The sequence below is a fragment of the Quercus lobata genome, chromosome 12, assembly GCF_001633185.2.
Source record: "Quercus lobata isolate SW786 chromosome 12, ValleyOak3.0 Primary Assembly, whole genome shotgun sequence".
NCBI classification, from domain to species: Eukaryota; Viridiplantae; Streptophyta; class Magnoliopsida; order Fagales; family Fagaceae; genus Quercus; species Quercus lobata.
This window is the reverse complement of record NC_044915.1, coordinates 33274737-33293543: the sequence shown is the minus strand read 5'-3', so window position 1 is coordinate 33293543 and position 18807 is coordinate 33274737. Positions and strand designations below refer to the sequence as shown.

The window sequence follows — 18807 nt, the reverse complement described above, 5'->3', positions numbered from 1 at the left end:
CAACCTCTGTTTCAAGATGTGATAGTAATTTGAGGTTTTCTTGAAAATCAAATGCACTTGCTCCTTCACATAACGACTACAGTCATCTTGATATAAATCAAGCTTTTTTTTTTTCAACTCTCATTCTTTCCAACTATTTCGAAAAGACTACAATGTATAAGATAATACAATGATTATTACAACAAAAAAACAGTTACAATTTTTAGGATTTCTTTAGATTATCTACAGAAATGGCAGTTAAACTCATCTTCAAAGAAAACTTCAGATTTAAACAGTTTCATTTGGAAGAGATTATTCCAAAAACCATTGTCAAACAAGCATTTTCAGTTCTGTATTTTGTGTGTACTGACTAATTTACATTCCCAAACCCAAAATAAGGCCTCAAGCAATCAGCAAAATACAATATATATGCAATTACAATTTACATGGAAGGAATTTTATCTTAATTTAAAGCTTAACCATCAAGATTGACTGAAGGTGTTGCAGACAAGTCTTGTTGTTGAGGTTTACATGCAGGACAGATGTAGACCTTCGGTGGGGAAACTAAGTTAATGCAATCAAAATGGTGCCATTCATCACATTGATCAAAAGCAATCATTGCTCTCTGATCATATGGCTTTTGACAAATACAATAAAGCGTACTTAGTTCTTATAGTAACTGCACCAACCAAACAATAGCTGATCAATGAAATGCCGAGGCAAATATTTTTCTTTTCCTTTTTCCTTTTTCAAGTAATGCGAAGGTAAGTAGTTTTTTTTTTTTTTGTTTGGGGGGGGGGGGGGGGGGTGGTGGATCTCTGTACCTTAATATCCTTCTCCAAGTAAGAAGGTAAATTTTCACCTTCCATGATAAGTTCAAAAACTTTATCTAAGCTGAGAGCTCCAGAATCTGTTGCAACCTGTACAAAAAAAGAGAGCTAATGAGAGAGAATGAGTATGAGAAATTTATAGACCTTCCTGGCACATTCTGCCTACTGCAAGCCAATACGCTTCACTTCTGTAAGTCTTTGCCTATAGTGATCTTCGGGTGGAATGCTCATATATGATGATTTAGTTTATCATCTATGTCACAGTATTGCAAAATTGCTTTTGTCAAGAAATAAAGTTTTAAATCAAGTTCTGTCAAACAAATACAAATTTTAAAGAGAGATTTTCTACATCCCAGAAAGTGTTTTCACTATCCAGCTCACTTTTGAGGAAGTTTAATTAATGCACTGACACTTCAGGTCATTTTTGAACTTTCAAAGACGTTCACATCAATTAGTGCTATGACCTTCTTTACAAGGAGTAATTAATATTGAACTCTTGAATTATGACAAGGAACTATATAGAACAGATGAAATTGGCTAGTAAAGCACACCATGTTGAAGTGTGCCAATAATAAAAATGCAGTCCTTCGACGAAGAAGTATTTGTAACCATATTTCAGTCTTACAGGAACATTATCTTCAACAAATTCTTCTTAACAAACTGAAAACCCAGATAACCTAAGTAATACCACAGCAACCCAATGATATCTTATAGTAATACTTGAGCATCTATAATAGATGGATTGCTAAACAATTACTTAGAGCTATATGAGAACTAAGAGTGAAAGAAAGATTTTCCTGGATTGACTGCCCATACCAACCACCTCTAGTTTCTAGCTAATCTCCATCACCTTATAAGGAGTTGTAACTAGTCCTCACTACTTACCCAAAAAGGGAAGATAGTCCTCACAAACCCAAATCAATCATTATTCTCCAGCCCTAGCTAAGCCTCCTACTCCACTTTCTATATGTTTTTGTTTATGTTTCCTTCCCTAAAACAAGAATTTTTAGTCTCTTTCATAGAATTAGAGACACAAGGCAGAAGCCAGTTGACATGCAACACATCATGAATTTTGTAGGGGTAACATAGGCATTAAACCATATTAGGTTCTTGTGGAAATGGTTTTCTGTTTCTTTTTTTATTCCCTCTTTATTTGGTAATTCTCAAGAACTGACAAGTATCAATTTTAATAACCAATGGACACTCTTGGAAAATGCTATCCCCAGGTGAACCATCCCACTTTTATAACTAATAAAATTGAAAAAGTGCTAGAGAATTCAAAAGCAAATAATCCATATTAAGAATGTAGAATAGTCCCAAAAGACAAGTAAACAAGTACTAATGGTCGATAAAACACACCTCTTTCAAATGCTGCTGAATCAGTTGGATCTTGGGCTTTTGTAAACCCCCTAATAATCTATTGACTTTGAATCTCCGTGAGTATCTTGCTAAAGCCAGCTCAAGGTTGCGATTAGCTTGATGATCATACAGAACTGCCACTTCAATGGCCTGTGCAACAAAACCATTTCCAATAAGGAAGAATGTACAAATGCATGGCTATATAACAGTTAACACTGAAAGGACAACAATTTTATTAGATTGGAAGCTATTGCATTTTATGCTAACTAACAACATCTATAGAAATAAAAATTTAAAGCCAATTATGCACTAAGGAAATATGTCAAATCCAGCAGAGAGAGATCAATCCAGGTTCTCAATAAAAAGAGTAGAATACAACCAAATGCTTCTACAGCATAATATATCAACAGTATATAAAGCTAGCCTTGGCAAGTACCTTAACAGCAGCAGTTAATTTTTCAGAGACCACACTGAGATCTTTATCAAAATAAGCTAAAGAAAAATTGACTATTTTTGTCAAGAAAGTTCTGCATGCCATAGCTTGTTCCACAAGTTGTTCCAATACATCTCTTTCCTCAATCCTGTAGAGCAGTTATCAATAAAACAAAGCATTCACATGCAGGAATTTGATAACCCATCAAATAATCTTCAATAAAAACCCAATCAAAAGCATGTGCCAAATTCAGTGGAGAACCATTCTTTTTTACAATTGTCAAATATCCATAGTAGTTACATAAGTGCAATTGGATAAGCATGAGGTAAAACAATCCATGAGCCTAACAAGTGAGGCAAAAACCAAAAGTACAAAAAATAAGAAAACCAAATGCCAAACATAAGGTGGACCAGGCAAGCCATCCTTGGTTAATATATGAATCAATTGAAGAGGAAGAGAAGACACCCAGTTTACAGGGCACATCGTCAAGCTCGATTTTGGTTGCAAACCAACCTGCTCAGTTTTAGGAGTACCTTGAAATCAAACTAACATAGAAGTCTATTAGTGAAAATTCATATTTCATATGTAGTAGCAGCAATTCCAATGCTGAAAAGGTTATTATTGTTATTAAATAGACTGGTGACAAACTGCTAGACATCAGTGTCAGTCTTAAAATTTCACAACCCAAGGTCTCAGCCATCCCACTTCTCTGATTGATCAGCCACACTACATTCTTCTTTGGGATGGGTATTAGCAGTTTTCTTACAATCAATCTTTGTTTCTCTAAGTTGTGGAGAGTGTTATGGCCATGTATTTTGTGGTTTGAGAACTTAAGTGACATATAGTGCCAACCAGAATCACAACTAAAGTTCATAACAAAAACCTGGCTATGGGTAAATTGGAACTTTTGCATTGAATTACAGAAGGTATTCTTCTTTTTCTCATCAAATATGCTGTTTATGCAGAAATTTGAACTCACGCAAGTTCTTAAATGGACAAATGTCTATGGATATTATTTACCTGAGGACAAGCATAACAAGAGACAGTTCTTTAAGTACTTGAAAGGTTTGTCATTTCCTCCAACTTGAAGGAGACGTTGTGTCTCATCCTGAATTGATCCTCTTAATAGCTATTTGTAATGCAGGTCAAAAATCTCTGGGGCAGCAAAAGCGGAATTGCATAAAAAGGAATAGCATAAAAAGCATGGTGGATGGCCCAACTAGCCAACTCATGCACGAACTAGATGTTTCATGAAGGACCAGAGGAGACCGATATTTTTCATCTTCTTCTGCTTCCAAATCATCAGACCCATGAAATGGCAACTCGCTCCAGTAATGAACATCATCATCATCATCGTGTCCAGCAGTTAGAAGGGGCAAGTTAGGTATACCAGATTCTTGAGGAGGACAGATGCACTCTACGTGGACCCCCCACCTTGTGGCTTTTAGTGTCCCAACAGATGCACCATCTTCCTGATTATATCCGATTATTTTATATGTAACCTCAACACGATTCTGGTCAGTTGGATTTGACTCATTCAATTTCTGCTGTAGAAAGCATTGACGTGGACAACATAATTGCAGGATATTACAAGTATTTGGAAGTAAATGCCGAGGCATACATTCACGTCTTTTACAACCATTGATGGAAATGTAAACAAAGCATTTATACATATAGGGGATACCATCATCCTCATCGCCTGCAAAAGCAATATAGACAGCCAATTTTGGAAATTTGCGACCAACCCAGAACAATATTGAATTATTTTCAACACTTTGATGATTGAACCATGGAATCTCAGTTCCCGATACCGTAAGAATACGAGCAATGTCCCCATCTTCATATTCAGAGCCCTCAATTTCAAGTCGGAAAGGATCGGTGAACAGTGATGTGTCCCAATCTTCAGATTCAGCACCCTCAGTTTCAGATTCATAATCGGTGAACTGTGGATCCATTAATTCATTGCTTCTTGCACTACCACATACTCCATTCGGTAAAATCCCCATAATTTCTATTACCTGCATTTCAATTACAAAATTCAACATTTTTCATTTAGCAAATCTCGTAAAGCATTTAGAGAAAGTAACAAAAATTGTTTCTTTATAACTTAAAGAAAGAGAAAGACCTGATTCAATAGCGATTCATAATCCAACAACGGGCAATATTCTGCATAAACACCACTTATCGATTGTGGAAGTCCTTGAATTTCACGAAGGTGATTGCAACCCTCAATCCGAAGTAATTTTAATCTAGGAAATCTGCTAATGCTTTTGGGGATGGTAATAATATTGGTACAAGATAGATCTATACGATACAATGCGGGGAAGTAATCAGGCTTCATCAAAAGATCTAATTCAATTATGCTTGTATTGTAAGCAAGATGCAGCTCTGTCATGTTCAGAAACCCATAACCGGAGGAGCTATCAAAAGAATTGCATGTCAGTCTCAATTTCGCAGTAGGAGTCAACAACTCCCGAAGCTGTTGCAATTTATAAACGCCATCTGGAAGAACCCGAAGGTTATCGCATTCCAAAAGGAATAATTTCTCAAGAACTTCAAGAGATGTCAACATGAGGTTGTTTGGAAAATTTTGAAGTTTTTTGCAACGAGTAAGATTCCACGTTTTAAGCTTATGAAGAAATTCACCGGACCCGTGAATCTCAACTAAATTTTCACAATAAGAAATGTCCAATCTCTCCAAATTTGGGGTGCATAATTCAGGTAATTCGGTTATAAATTTACAACCACGGAGATTGAGATGTTTCATATTTTCTAACGGGAAAACCTGTAGAAAAATAAATAAATAAATAACTTCAACAAACTTTAGAATAAAAATTTAATAAAATCTTAATTAAAAAATATTAGTAATTGTACCCGATTGCATAGCCCTTCCAACTCAATGCGACTACATGGCATATCGAGACAAACAAGTTGTTGAGGATAAAAGTTGGATGGCAAGAGAAATGGATATTTAGGCCAACTAAGAAATCTTATCCCGTTGGGAAGATTTTGAATTGCTTCACCAATATGTATGTTATCAACAAGAAGTAACTTGAGATTTTCCATCCTTTTGAAAACATCCGGGTGTAGTGGCACATGTACTAGTACACGTGGATGCAACATTATACCTCGAATTTTGCCTGACCCCTAATTGGACAAAGCATCAAGTGAACCATAATTAACAATAGAATTTACCAAAAAGTATAATAATTTTGAAAATTTCAACATAAATGATACTACTAAACTTCATATTTTATGCAATGTTAAAAAGAACAAATATATAACTTTTACCTAGTGAAAGTTTTTTTTTTTGGGAAAATAGAAGAAAAAGAACTCATACCTTATTTCCAATTAGTACTTCAAGAGCATCTTTATGATGCCATAACCTGCTACGTTTTCCAAGAATATGTGTAGATTCTTGTCGAACAACTTCCCTACCCATTTTTTGTATTAGGTCATGCATTAACAATTTACCAGAATGATCCACAGTAATGAGACATTTATTAACAAGTCTTGGAATACCATCATCTGCAAATAAATCACAACCATTTAATATATCTACAACATAATCCTTGGTCCATCCCTTGAAGAAACATGCAATATCGAGGAAAATATCTTGTTCGTTTCCATCCAGTCCATAATAACTTACTTCAAGTACTTTTTGAATGTCTTTATTGGGAATTTCATTATACTTATGTAATGCACTTTCCCATTCATGTTTAGTTCTTCCACACAAATCACGAGCTATTATTACAACAGCGAGTGGAAGGCCTTGGGCATACTGTATAACTTGGTTTGTAAGTTCAAAATAATCTTTATTGGGATTCTTTCCAGGGAAGGCATGCTTTTCAAAGAGTTGAAGAGCTTCACGTTCGTCCAATTCCTTGACCTCATAAGTTGTATAAACTTTTCCAAGAGGAGCTAACAATTGTGGATCTGCTGCTGTTGTTATAATGACTCTGCTTCTTGAAGTAAACCAATCAAAATTTCCAAGCAATTTTTCTATTCTTTTCAATTTATCCACATCATCAAGAACTATAAGAACATTTTTACTACGAAGTCTATTTTTTATCAAATTGATTACTTTGGATGTGCTGTGAATTTTCAAATTTTCATCCCCTAAAATCTCTTTAAGAAGTTGACCTTGTAGTTTGATAATGCCATCCTCCGTCTTCGAAGTTTCTCTAACATGCTCTAAAAAACTGCTTCGATGAAAATATTTAGCAATTCTGTTATAAACTGCTTTTGCAATTGTAGTCTTGCCTATTCCGGGAAGGCCATGAATCACTACTATGCGAAATTCATCTAACTCCATTCTTAAAAGCGATTCTACATCCTTGACACGAGGTTCTACTCCAACAAGGTATTTTTCAACAAGCATTGCTGTGTATTTTGGTATATTTTCAACAATTGTTTGGATAAATTTAGCTTCAGTGTCACTGCAAACCATAAAGTAAAAGAAACATTTAATGAGTTGGACTAGTTGCAAATATTAATATGAAATGAACTAAACTCAAGATGCCTAGTTTACTACTTATACTTTAAGATATTATAAATTAAATTAAATGACATATAATTCAAATATTTGAGCAGTATCTTTAAATTTTGTACATTCTTTTTTGCTAGGAAATTAATTGTACACATTTTAGCCAGTAACTGAGTTGGAATAGTTGCAAATTTTAATATGAAATGAACTAAATTCAAGATGCTTAGTTCTGTGCCTTACTACTTACACTTAATATATTAATAATTAAAGTAAATGACATCAAATCAAAAATTTTAGCAGTATCATTAAATTTTGTATTATATCACAAAATTTTGAGAAATATAAAGGATATAGTAGTAGAAATGGTAACATGTTTTTGCTTGTTCTACACTTGATTATGACCCGACTCTACCAAGTCAAACCTCAACCCAACGTATTTTATGACCCATGTTATATTGTATACAAATGTTATATTAGATTTTCGATATTGTACTTAAAAGAACTAATGACATTACTCATCATGACTTGCGCTTTTCAAATATAAATATTTTCAGTGACAGGTTGACTACTAACGTTGTGTGTTTTTTTTTTCCCCATAAGTTCATCATTTAGATTTTATTATAAATTATTTACTCTTTTTTTGCCTAATATATTATATTTTATTCTTCAAGCTCTGTATATATTTATTTCTTCTTATAGATGATTTAACTTTATTTAATGTTTCATGTATAAAAAATGTATGCCTCTTTTTTTTTTTTTCATTTGTGGATTTATTGGATTAGAAGATTATTATATTTATTTACTAGACTGTAAAATTAATAATTTATATATTGATGTGTTCATTATTCCTATTAGGATAAGAAGAATAGTAACTACAAAGTCTGAATATTCAACTAGGTTGGCACCTATACACACAGGAACGGAGTTAGGATTTCGAGTGGGGGGGGGGGGGGGTGATACACTCAAACTCAAATGCTTAAAAAAAATTTATAGCCTAAACTTTCATATTGTTCCTCTAGATTAACCCAAAGACAATCATATTTTTTTATCCAAGCTATTTATAAAAGAATATATATATGTGCGTGTGTGTGTTTTTATCCCAAGCTTCTTTGGGGAAGCTCATCAAACACTTAGTTGCAATTATTCTATGCTAATGCTTTAAGATAAATTCCATAAATCATTTAGAACCCAGACAGAAACTCACAAAAAGAATCAAAATTTAATATAAATTTGAATAAAGAAAGTGTACTTTTTGTGAAAGTAAGGAAGTATTGAAAAAAAACGGAACATGAAGATTCAAAACCAAGCTTTTTATATTTTATATTTTGCTTTTTCTCATTGGGCGAGGGGGGGCCATTGCCCCCCGTGGTCCAAACATAGCTATGTCCCTGTATACACATCTATCATTTGTATTTCTCAATCTATTTGTAAATATCAAATAACTTTACGTCAAATATAAATATATATATATATGTATGTATATATATAAACTTTTCAGTGTTTTCACATTCATTTTCAACCAATGCCAAATGTCCGTTTTATTAAAAAAAAAATCAAATTACAAAATATATATTTATAATGCATAACTTTAGCACAACAACTTAAGTATTCTACTAGACAAGTGGTTTAAATATTCGAGTAGTATCTTTAAATTTTGTACATTCTTTTTTGCTAGGAAATTAATTATAGACATTTTAGCAAGTAAACTGAGTTGGACTAGTTGCAAATTTTAATATGAAATGAACTAAATTCAAGATGCTTAGTTCTGTGACTTACTACTTACACTTAATATATTATTAATTAAAGTAAATGACATCTGATCAAATATTTTAGCAGTATCATTAAATTTTGTACTATATCACGAAATGTTGAGAAAAATAAAGGATATTTCGTAGTAGAAATAGTAACATGTTTTTGCTTGTTCTATACTTGATTATGACAAGACTCTACCAAGGCATCAAACCTCGACCCAACGTATTCGTACTCTATTGGATAATTTATGATTTAATTTTTTTGTTGACCCATATTATATTGTATACTAAGATTATATTAGATTTTAGATATTGTACATTACTCATCATGATTTGCAATTTTCAAATATAAATATTTTCACTTTCTCAAAAAAAAAAAATATATATATATATATATATTTTTTTTTTCAGTGACAGGTTGACTACTAACATTAAGTGTTTTTTTTTTCCAGTAAGTTTATCATTTAGATTTTATCATAAATTATTTACTCCTTTTTTTGCCTAACATATTAGATTTTATTCTTCAAGCTCTCTATATATTTATTTCTTCTTTATAAATGATTTAACTTTATTTAATGTTTCATACATAAAAAAATGTACGCATTTTATTTTCTTCATTTGAGGATTTATTTGATTAGAAATTTATTATATTTAATTACCAGACGGTTAAATTAATGATTTATATATTACAAAAAGTTTATTTTTAAGTATTATAATTGTTCTTTTATTTTTAAGGAAATATACGAAAAAAATTATAGATGATTTAACTTTATTTAATGGTTCATGCATAAAAAATTTATGCATTTTAATTTCTTCCTTTGTGAAAATTTTGGATTAGAAGATTATTAGATTTAGTTGCCAGAATGTAAAATTAATGATTTATATATTACTAAAAAAATTTTACTTTTTAGTATTTTATTTTATTTTATTTGTAAAAAATAAGAAAGAAAGATGTTAAAAAATACGTTCAACTTCTTTTTCCTACTTGAAAATATATGGATACCAGATTGATCCGATGCATCAAAAACCATAAAAATGTTATAGGAATAGAAACATGGTTTAGTTTGATCCATGCTTTACCCGTACCCGATTTGACCCTTACTCGTCTGACGACTCAGACCTGGGTTTGCTAGGTCTAAATTAACTTTTAAGATAAAATAATTCTATTTCTAATACTAATGTTCATAGCCTAACTACCTTAATTCTAGAGTATAAGATTCAAACAGCAGAGTTGGAAGGGGTTAAATTCATCCCCTAAAGAGCATTCTTATCAAGAATGCTAAAAATGTTAAAAAGTCAAATTTAACAGCTAACACACAAAAATACTCCTACATCATAGAATTTGTTTTATTTTTTATTTTTTATGGGAGGTCTTTGGGATTTTGAGAAAAATTAAATGATCACTTCTTTCATGTCAGACAACTATTGAATAATCCAATATTAAAGATAAAAGTTATTAATAGATGAAAAGTTACGTAATTTGTTATAAAAAAAATTTTGATTACCACAAATTATGTAATGTCAATGTAAGTTATAATTTACTTCTTCTTTTTTTGGTTGCTTGGTTTCAATTAACATTTTTGAACAGAGTATTAGAGTTTTAAGGAAAATACTTACTGTTTTTTTATTACAACGAAAGCCTAATTACAACATATCTTTTTGGTTTGCATCTGCAATACAATCCAGTACTTCTTCAGTTCTTCTAACCACACTATTTCATTTTCCACATATTGTGCATAACGTGCAAGTATATGAGCTACATTGCTACACTTAAGTTTCCTCATAAACTAAGTTGACTTTACATATATATTTCAAATCAGTAAAAAAATAAATAAAAAATCATATCATATACTATATAATAAAAGTTGGACTTATAAATCGTGATTGGAATTAATATATGCATTCTTAAAGGCTAAAACACAATACAATTAGAGACATTACTATGAGTTAGGGTGTTACATTTTTATTTATTTCTTAGTAAGTTAGAATGTTATATGTGAATACTACATATGTCAGTCTTACAATTAAGTGGGTGATATAACCATTTGAACAAAATAAGCATTAAAACAGATGATTTAAATATCAAAATAAAACATAAAAATTAAATTTCTTTTAAGTATAAGCACAATTGATTTTTAAATTTTAAATTTGGAATTAATTCTTTTAGGATAACCTTATTCATGTAAGTATCAGAAACAATTTAACTACTAGAGTTCAAATCCACCTCTTCATAAATAAATAAGGAATTATTAAAAAAAAATTAAAAGTTTTTATTAATCATTGTAATTAGATATACTATATATAAGGATAAATATACAAAATTATACATTTTATGAGCAATTCATTACAAGTTATTATAATAATAGTAATTTATTTAGTTAGATACAAGTTATAAAATTATGTAATAATAATTCATTTAGTTATTGTTTCCCAAAAAAATATATAAAGAAAATTTATGACTAAAACTGTGCAACGCATAAGACTTTCACTAGTAATATAAGAAGTTAAAAAATTAATTTGAATATAAAAAATTCCAAAATAATCATTAGAATACATAAAAATTAAATTAACTTAGAGAAATATTAACAATATGATCTTATACTCCAAAATTTTAAAAATATTCTATGTATGACTTGATTTTTCAAAGATGTATGATGATTTTTATTTTAAATTAACATGAGAGTATATTCTATATTAGATTTCATTTCCAACTATCAAAGGCTTATTTGGTTGCGTAAATGACCTTAAAAGTATATAACATTGTAAATATTTTTTTATAAAATTCGACATTGATTAGGATATATCATTATAATATATCATGTCAAGATTTTCATTTTTCCTTTGACCACAGCAGAAAAGTTAAAAGTTATTTTCAATAAAAGGTTTTGAGTTTAAAGTTATGAAATTTGAAATTTTGAATATTAAAAATTCGACACATTTATTTGCAGTTCCTACCTCTTAAATATTTGGCCATTTGCATTTCCCCCTTAAGGATGTTTAGTAACTTTGTAGAGAAAATATTATTATAGGAATCAAAAGATAACGTAATATGTGACTGTGTAGAGGGTATTTTTCCATTTTCTTTTATGTCATGTGTAAATTACTTAAATAAAGTGCTTAGAAAACATAATCCTCCACATATAAATTTGAAAATCCCTTTTAAAAACGCTCATCTTCCAGAAGCAAACATATCTCTCTGGTTTGTCTTTTTGTGAAAAAGTGCCAAAAAAGCAAGTAGAAGGGAAAATTTGGCTTTTATAGTCTTGTGGGATTTCCTTATCTCTGAGTTTGAGACCTTTAGTTTCTGTTTGGTACATTATTTTAAATACATATTTTTAATTTTTAATAATATTATACATTTTTTTCACACAATTTTTCACTCATATGTATTTTCAAAAAAATTGAAAACTGTTGCTTAAATACATGTACCAAACGAGCTCTTATTGCTTCAGTTTAAACACACGCACAAATAAACAAAAACTAAAAAACTAAAAACTAGAAACTATATATTATTCATTTTTTTAATTATTGCTACATTTTTTTATATTTAAATATGTCCAACAATATTCATTTTATATAAATTTGAATTTTTATGACTTGCATATTTTAACACTATTATTCTATGATAATTTTTTTACTCTCTTATTTATATTTAAAAAGTCTGAATTTGAAATAATTGAAAGATATTAATTATGATAAATGCAATTTAAAAGTAGTTTATGATTCACAATTTTTAAGTTTTTTTTTTTTTTTTTTTTTTTTTTGGAGAAGATTCACTATCTTTAAGTTGGTTGCATAATTAGCTTATTAATTTTATAATTTTTAATATTTAGATTTCAAGGTATAAGTAAGTTATGGGCAAGCCATCCATCGCTAATGTATATTTTTAGATAAAAAAAAGTGTTACAAGATCCATAAGTTACTACTCAAATTTAAATATCCAACTAGGTTGCCCCTTACACAAGGTCTATCATTTGTAGTTTTCAATCCATTTATAAATATCACATAACTTTATGTCATATATATATATATATATATATAAACTTGTCACATACATTTTACTACCAATGCCAAATGTCCATAATTTTTTTTTTTTTAAATTTAAACTACAAAATATATATTTATATATAATGCATAACTTAATATAACCACTTAAGTATCTTACTGGTCAAGTGGTCTCAAGAATCTATCCTATCTTATATAAAGTTCCAAACCACCCCCTTTCCCTCCCCAAAAAATTGCTTATAAATTATTGGCGATGGATAGAGCTAGAGGTGTAGGCTTCTGGGCCACACTAGTGGGCCAAGTGGACACCTATTGACAGAAAAATTAGCTCACAGTCAAATCAATTGTGTTAGTGGGCTACCCACGGGGGCCTCAATAGTATCAAATTGGGTCGACTTTTTAGTAACGCTTTTTAGACGGATATTACATGTATTTGATACATAAAATACTTTTTCCCTAATAGACTCAAAGATTTGATACTGAAAAATAGATATTACCTCCCAATAATGTGATCATAGAATGCAGCCACATAGTTTTAGCTACGAATATTTACTTAACAAAGTTTAGAAACAAGAAAAGCTGTTCAAGTTTACTTAATAATTTTGGAGAATACTTTTGTCTCCACCGCTACAAAATAGAATTCTTTCATAATTTGCATGCAGTGGTTATGAGTTATAATAAACCTTTAGAAATTTAGGGGATGTTTGACAATGTTGTTTGAACCAAAATTTACGTTTTTTAAATAACACAACAAATATGTTTATAACATTTTAAACAACAAATATTTTTATAACATTTTTTCAATATTTTCACTATACTTAAATAACATTACTAGAATTACCAAACAAACCCTGAAATTACGAAACACATGAAAGCATAAGACAAGTCATGAATTACATACCCATTCTTATAGTGCCATCCAGACAAACCACCAACTTCCTTTAAAGCCATCCTCCAATTCTGCACCTTGTCAATATTATTTTTGAATTTTTCTTCATGTTTTGTCAAGGCCACCCCAAACTCTCTCTTTTGACCACGTACTTCTGATGGGTCCACTTTGTAAAAAACAGGTACAACTAACTGGCCAATATTTTTTCTACACTCAAGAATCTTGACAAGTTCATCCAAACACCAAGAAGAAGAAGCAAAGTTTTCAGATAACACAATGATTGAAACTTTTGATGATTCAATGGCTTCAAGAAGTTCAATTGAAATTTCTTCTCCTCTTGGAAGGTCATTATCAATGAAGGTGTTAAAATCCTTGTCACAAAGAGTTTCATGTAAACGCCTTGTAAAATCATAGCGGGTATCTTCCCCTCTAAAGCTTAAGAAAACATCATAGTTCCATTGGTGAGTGGAAGAAATAGAAGAAAAAGAAAAAGAAGAGGAAGCCATTGGTATGAGAAAGATTAAGAAGATGTAAAAAGAGGAGGAGAATTTAAAAGACCAAAGATGTGATGAAATGGGAATAATGATAAGAGATGAGTGAAATCGTGCAATCTGAGCCGAAAGCACTGTAGCATGTGTATTTAGCTTTTTATTAATTTCCGTTCGCACCAATTTTTCTCTCTCTTCTCCGTGCACAACGACCTCAACGGAAAAACAAACCAACCCAAACGGAAAAACAAACAAACCCAAACGGAAAAAAAAAAAAAAAAAAAAAAAAAAAAAAAAAAAAAAAAGACAGATCGGTGCTAAAAAAAAACAAACAAACCCAAACGGAAAAACAAAAAAGAGACAGATCGGTGCTTAAACCAACACAGAGATATACTTGCTAAAAAAAAAAACCCAAACGGAAAAACAAAAAAGAGACAGATCGGTGCTTATCGGAACGATCGGAGCTCGTGGGTCTCGCTTGATCGGAGCTCGTGGGTATGGGTCTTACCTGATCGGAGTTAGGAAGATACAATAACTGATCGGTGCCTGTGGACCGGAGCTAGGGAGATCTCGGTCAAATCTGATTTGGTCGGATCTGATCGGTGCTTGTGGATCGGAGCTAGGAAGATCGATATAGAGATGATCGGAGCTAGGGAGTTGTGGATCGGAGCTGTGGATCGGTATAGACCGAGAGGGAGAGTTGATTCAGAGATAGAGAGAGAGCTTTAACAGAAAAAATGAGAAAGAAAAATGGTTCAGAGAGAGAGAGAGAGCTTTATCAGATAAATGAGAAAGAAAATGGGTTCAGAGAGAGAGAGAGAGCGAGAGAGAGCTTTAACAGAAAAAATGAGAGAAAAATGGGTTGGGTTCAGAGAGAGAGAGAGAGAGAGAGAGCTTTATGAGATAAAAATGAGAAAGAAAACGGGTTAAGAGAGAGAGAGAGAGAGCTTTATCAGGTAAATGAGAGAACGCGCGGGTTGTTGAGGAAATAACAAAAAAAATTGAGAATATCGATTATTTTAATAAAGGAGGTGTTAAAATAGATGAACTGATGTGGATATTTTATAAAAATAAATGTGTAAAATAGAAAAAGTTGGTTTTTAGTATAAAAATAAATGTGTTAAATGTATGGACTGATGTGGTTGCTCTTATACCACTATACAACAACACGTCTTTGTTTTTCCTAACAAGAAGTTTCCAAGAAGGCAACTAGTAATTAGGAAACACAAAATAGCAGTACAGGTCCACCGTACCACGCGTCATGAGTTTTTTTTTTTTTTTTTTTTTTTTTGACAACGCGCAAAAGACCTTTATTCAGTATCACCTCTGAAAATTAGAACACTACTTGCCTACTTTTTTTACTTTTTACTTTTTATTCTAATTTCGCTTTTTTTTTTTTAACTATTTCTTTTTCCGTTTTTGAGCTTTGACTGAGGATTAGCAACTCCCAATGCTAATGAAAAATGAAGAACAAGAAGTGAATTTGGCATCTTGTTAACTTATTTGCTAAAATTTGAGACAAAAACTCCATATAAAAAAAATAATTAGCTTCTTTTTTTTTTTAAAAAGACAATTATATGTTTACATGTAAGATTTACATTTTAAACTAATTAAATAAATATGTATAGCATTTTACACATTTGCATGATAATGTACAATGTTGTACATATTTATTTAGAGGCAATGTAAATCTTACATAGATTTTTTTTTTTTTTTTTGGAGAAACAAACGTATACAAATAAGGGAGATAAAATTATTGTGTACTTTTGGAGTATCATAAATATATACTCCCTCCTCTCATATGAATGGTAGGTCTCACTAATTAAATTCATTATAAGACCCATTATTTATGTGAGAGGAAAGAGTACACATTTATGGTACTTTGAGAGTACTTAATAATTTTCCATAAGGGAGAGGAAAAGGAATTCTAACACAAAAGTTAAAATAAAGTTAATTAAAGTAATAAAATAATATACCATAATTTACCACAACTGAAAATATGGATGTTGTGACATTTTGTTATATCTTAGACATTCTCTTCTCCAATACTAACAGTTTCTATTTTCCTGTGGTATGGTATCTCTAATTCTTATCATGATATAACATAATAGCAAAACATCACATTCTTCTCATGACATAACAAAATAGCAAAACATCAAATTGGATCCTAACGTCGTGTATAATGGTAATTACCTTTGTGGTTTCCAAATTGTGCGAATTTAAATGAATTGAATTTTTTGTTTGTGTGTTGGTTTGTCGTGTGCTGAGTCTCACATTAGATGTTTAGTTCTTGGATCTTAGGTTGTTTGGTATCAGTTTCAGCTTTTAACTTTTAGTTTTTATGTACAGCTTTTTAAAGCATCTTTTTTTTTTTTTCCGCATTTTTTCACTTTTTCAAAATTTTTCAAGGTACAAGTATATTTTAATATTCTTTTAGTAAAAAGCTAAATAAGTTATTTTCAAACAGACATGAAGTCTCAATTGCAACTTTTTTTTTAATGGGGTTTCAATTTAACTTAGTCATTTTGGGTATGCAAATGTAGCTAATGTTTTTTTTCTTGGCTAAATATAAATGTGGCTAATGTTTTTCCTAGGTTGTTATGACCATTGTATTCATTGGTAACCTAATATTTTTTATCTTGTATCATTGTGTGTCACATATAACCTTAACTATGTCACATTTATTGATAACCTAGTATTTGTTTATTATCTATATTTCTTCTATAGTCACATTAAATAGTTATAATGTTGTTGAGGTACAATTTTTCTCACATGCCACATGTTCAAATATCATTTACCTACTCACCAAAAATACCTAAATAAGCTTCATAAATTATTTTGGCTCCCATAAATATTTCTCAAATCATTAGCAAAATTGGACCACAAATTAAACCATTCCCATAAAGCCCAAAATTCTTGTTGGCAAAATCCGGAAAGTCCAACAAACGCATCCAAGCCTATGCCCAAAAAAAACCATAGCAATATTCATCAAAGCTCAAGATAATCATTTGGTAATCCATCAAAGCCGAGAGTAAACGCTTGACAACATCTATAGAGTCTAAACACTCAGACAATATTTATCAAAGTTCAGGGTTTTGAATTTGTGTTCGTTTGATTGGGACATTGATGATAGAGTCCATAACATTATACAACACGTCTTCGATTTACGTTCCAGGAAATTTCCAAGAAGCTAATCAGTAAACACAAAACAGTAGTACAGTTCCACTGTCCCACGAGTCTTTGCATTGCTTTTTTTACACGAAAGGTACAGTGCCCCTACTTTTTCTGACAACGCGCCATAGAAAATTGTAACACTACTGGCCCTACTTTTTAGCTTTTATTCTAATTTCAAAAAAAATAAAAAGCTATTTCGTTTTTCATTTCTGAGGATTAGCAACGTCCAATGCTAATGAAAAATTAAGGACAGTGTGTGAATTTGGCATTTTGTTAACTTATTTGCTAAAATTTGAGACAAAAACTCGGAAGAAAAAAAAAAAGTTTTGTTTTTAAAAAATGACAATTATATGTTGACATTGTATTATCAAGGTAAGATTTACAACGTAGACTAAATAAATATGTACAACATTTTACACATTTGCATAAAAATATCTAATGTTATACACATCTATTTTAGAAATAATGTAAATTTTACATTGATAGAATGATAATACAATATTGTAAACTAATAATTTTTTTTTAAAAAATATTTATTTATTTGTTAAAAAATAGATTTAAGCAAATAAAATAGCAAAGGGTGAAAAGAAAATTTCCAAAAACTAAAGTGAGAAATTCTACAATGATTTGTTTTATGTCGACAACAAAATGTCATAATATTTTTATAATAATCAAGGTTTCAATCTATCACAACCTCACAAGTTAAATAAAAATTGATTATAATCATATAATGTTATACCATAATTTGTTGTGGCATTTTTTTTGGATCCCTAATATTCTCTTTTTCAATAATATAATTACGGTATAATATAATATCACAATTACTAATTGCATAGTATCAAAAAACGTATAATGAGTTAGATTAGCAAATAAACTAAGTGAGTGTTTGGATAGAATTATGTTGCGTGTGCGTCTGCGTTTTGCTTCTTTTTTTTCTTTTCTTTCATCCGTTTCCAGTTTTTAGAAACAAAATTTACTATTTATATACTGTTCATGAGATTCACAATCACTTTATTCAAAAATATATTAAAAATAGATCTTACGGTATTATACATATATTTATAAATTATTGTATTATAATATTTTTATTTTTTAATTTCAAAAAAATAAATTATACACAAACAGACCCAAAATTTAACATACCGAGCTGATACACATAAAAGAATACAACAAGTCTTCGGTTTTCCTTCCAAGAAAGTTCCAAGCAGTGCAGAGTGCAGACACAGTTGTTTATAAAATAATAATTAAAAAGAAGAAGTACAGTTGTTTATAAAATTAAAAAAAGAAAAAAAAGGCAGTACAGTTTCACTGGCTGTATCACGCGTCTTGCGTTTTTCCACGAAGGTACAGTGCTCCTGCTTTTTTCCTGACAACGAGCTTTACACCTTTATTCACTCACACCTCTAAAATTAC

At 30.5% G+C, this 18807-nt stretch overlaps 1 protein-coding gene across 2 annotated transcripts; it reads right to left on the bottom strand.

Annotated features, from left to right (window-relative positions):
• Positions 1–804: 804 nt before the first annotated feature.
• On the bottom strand, positions 805–14466 carry LOC115971026 (TMV resistance protein N-like). 2 transcript variants are annotated; one of them, XM_031090689.1, is made up of 8 exons: positions 13745–14466; positions 5942–7040; positions 5476–5748; positions 4727–5386; positions 3622–4619; positions 2605–2749; positions 2169–2318; positions 805–899 (listed from the first exon to the last, which is right to left on the bottom strand). In XM_031090689.1, exons 1-5 carry the CDS (start codon positions 14236–14238, stop codon positions 3747–3749), a joined length of 3399 nt encoding a protein of 1132 aa, XP_030946549.1. In that variant the 5' UTR covers positions 14239–14466; the 3' UTR covers positions 805–899; positions 2169–2318; positions 2605–2749; positions 3622–3746. The 2 variants fall into 2 exon arrangements, with proteins under 2 accessions (XP_030946549.1, XP_030946550.1); XM_031090690.1 differs by lacking the exons at positions 805–899; positions 2605–2749 and having other exon boundaries at positions 2243–2318.
• Positions 14467–18807: the final 4341 nt, after the last annotated feature.

Bases quoted from the DNA above. Each gene is read 5' to 3' on its own strand.
- LOC115971026 (XM_031090689.1), bottom strand. From the start codon at position 14,238: ATGGCTTCCTCTTCTTTTTCTTTTTCTTCTATTTCTTCCACTCACCAA. The intron at 5,387-5,475 runs GTACAATTACTA...ATTTTTCTACAG, and splicing joins TGGAAGGGCTATGCAATCGG to GTTTTCCCGTTAGAAAATAT. The intron at 4,620-4,726 runs GTCTTTCTCTTT...ATTGAAATGCAG, and splicing joins ATGAATCGCTATTGAATCAG to GTAATAGAAATTATGGGGAT.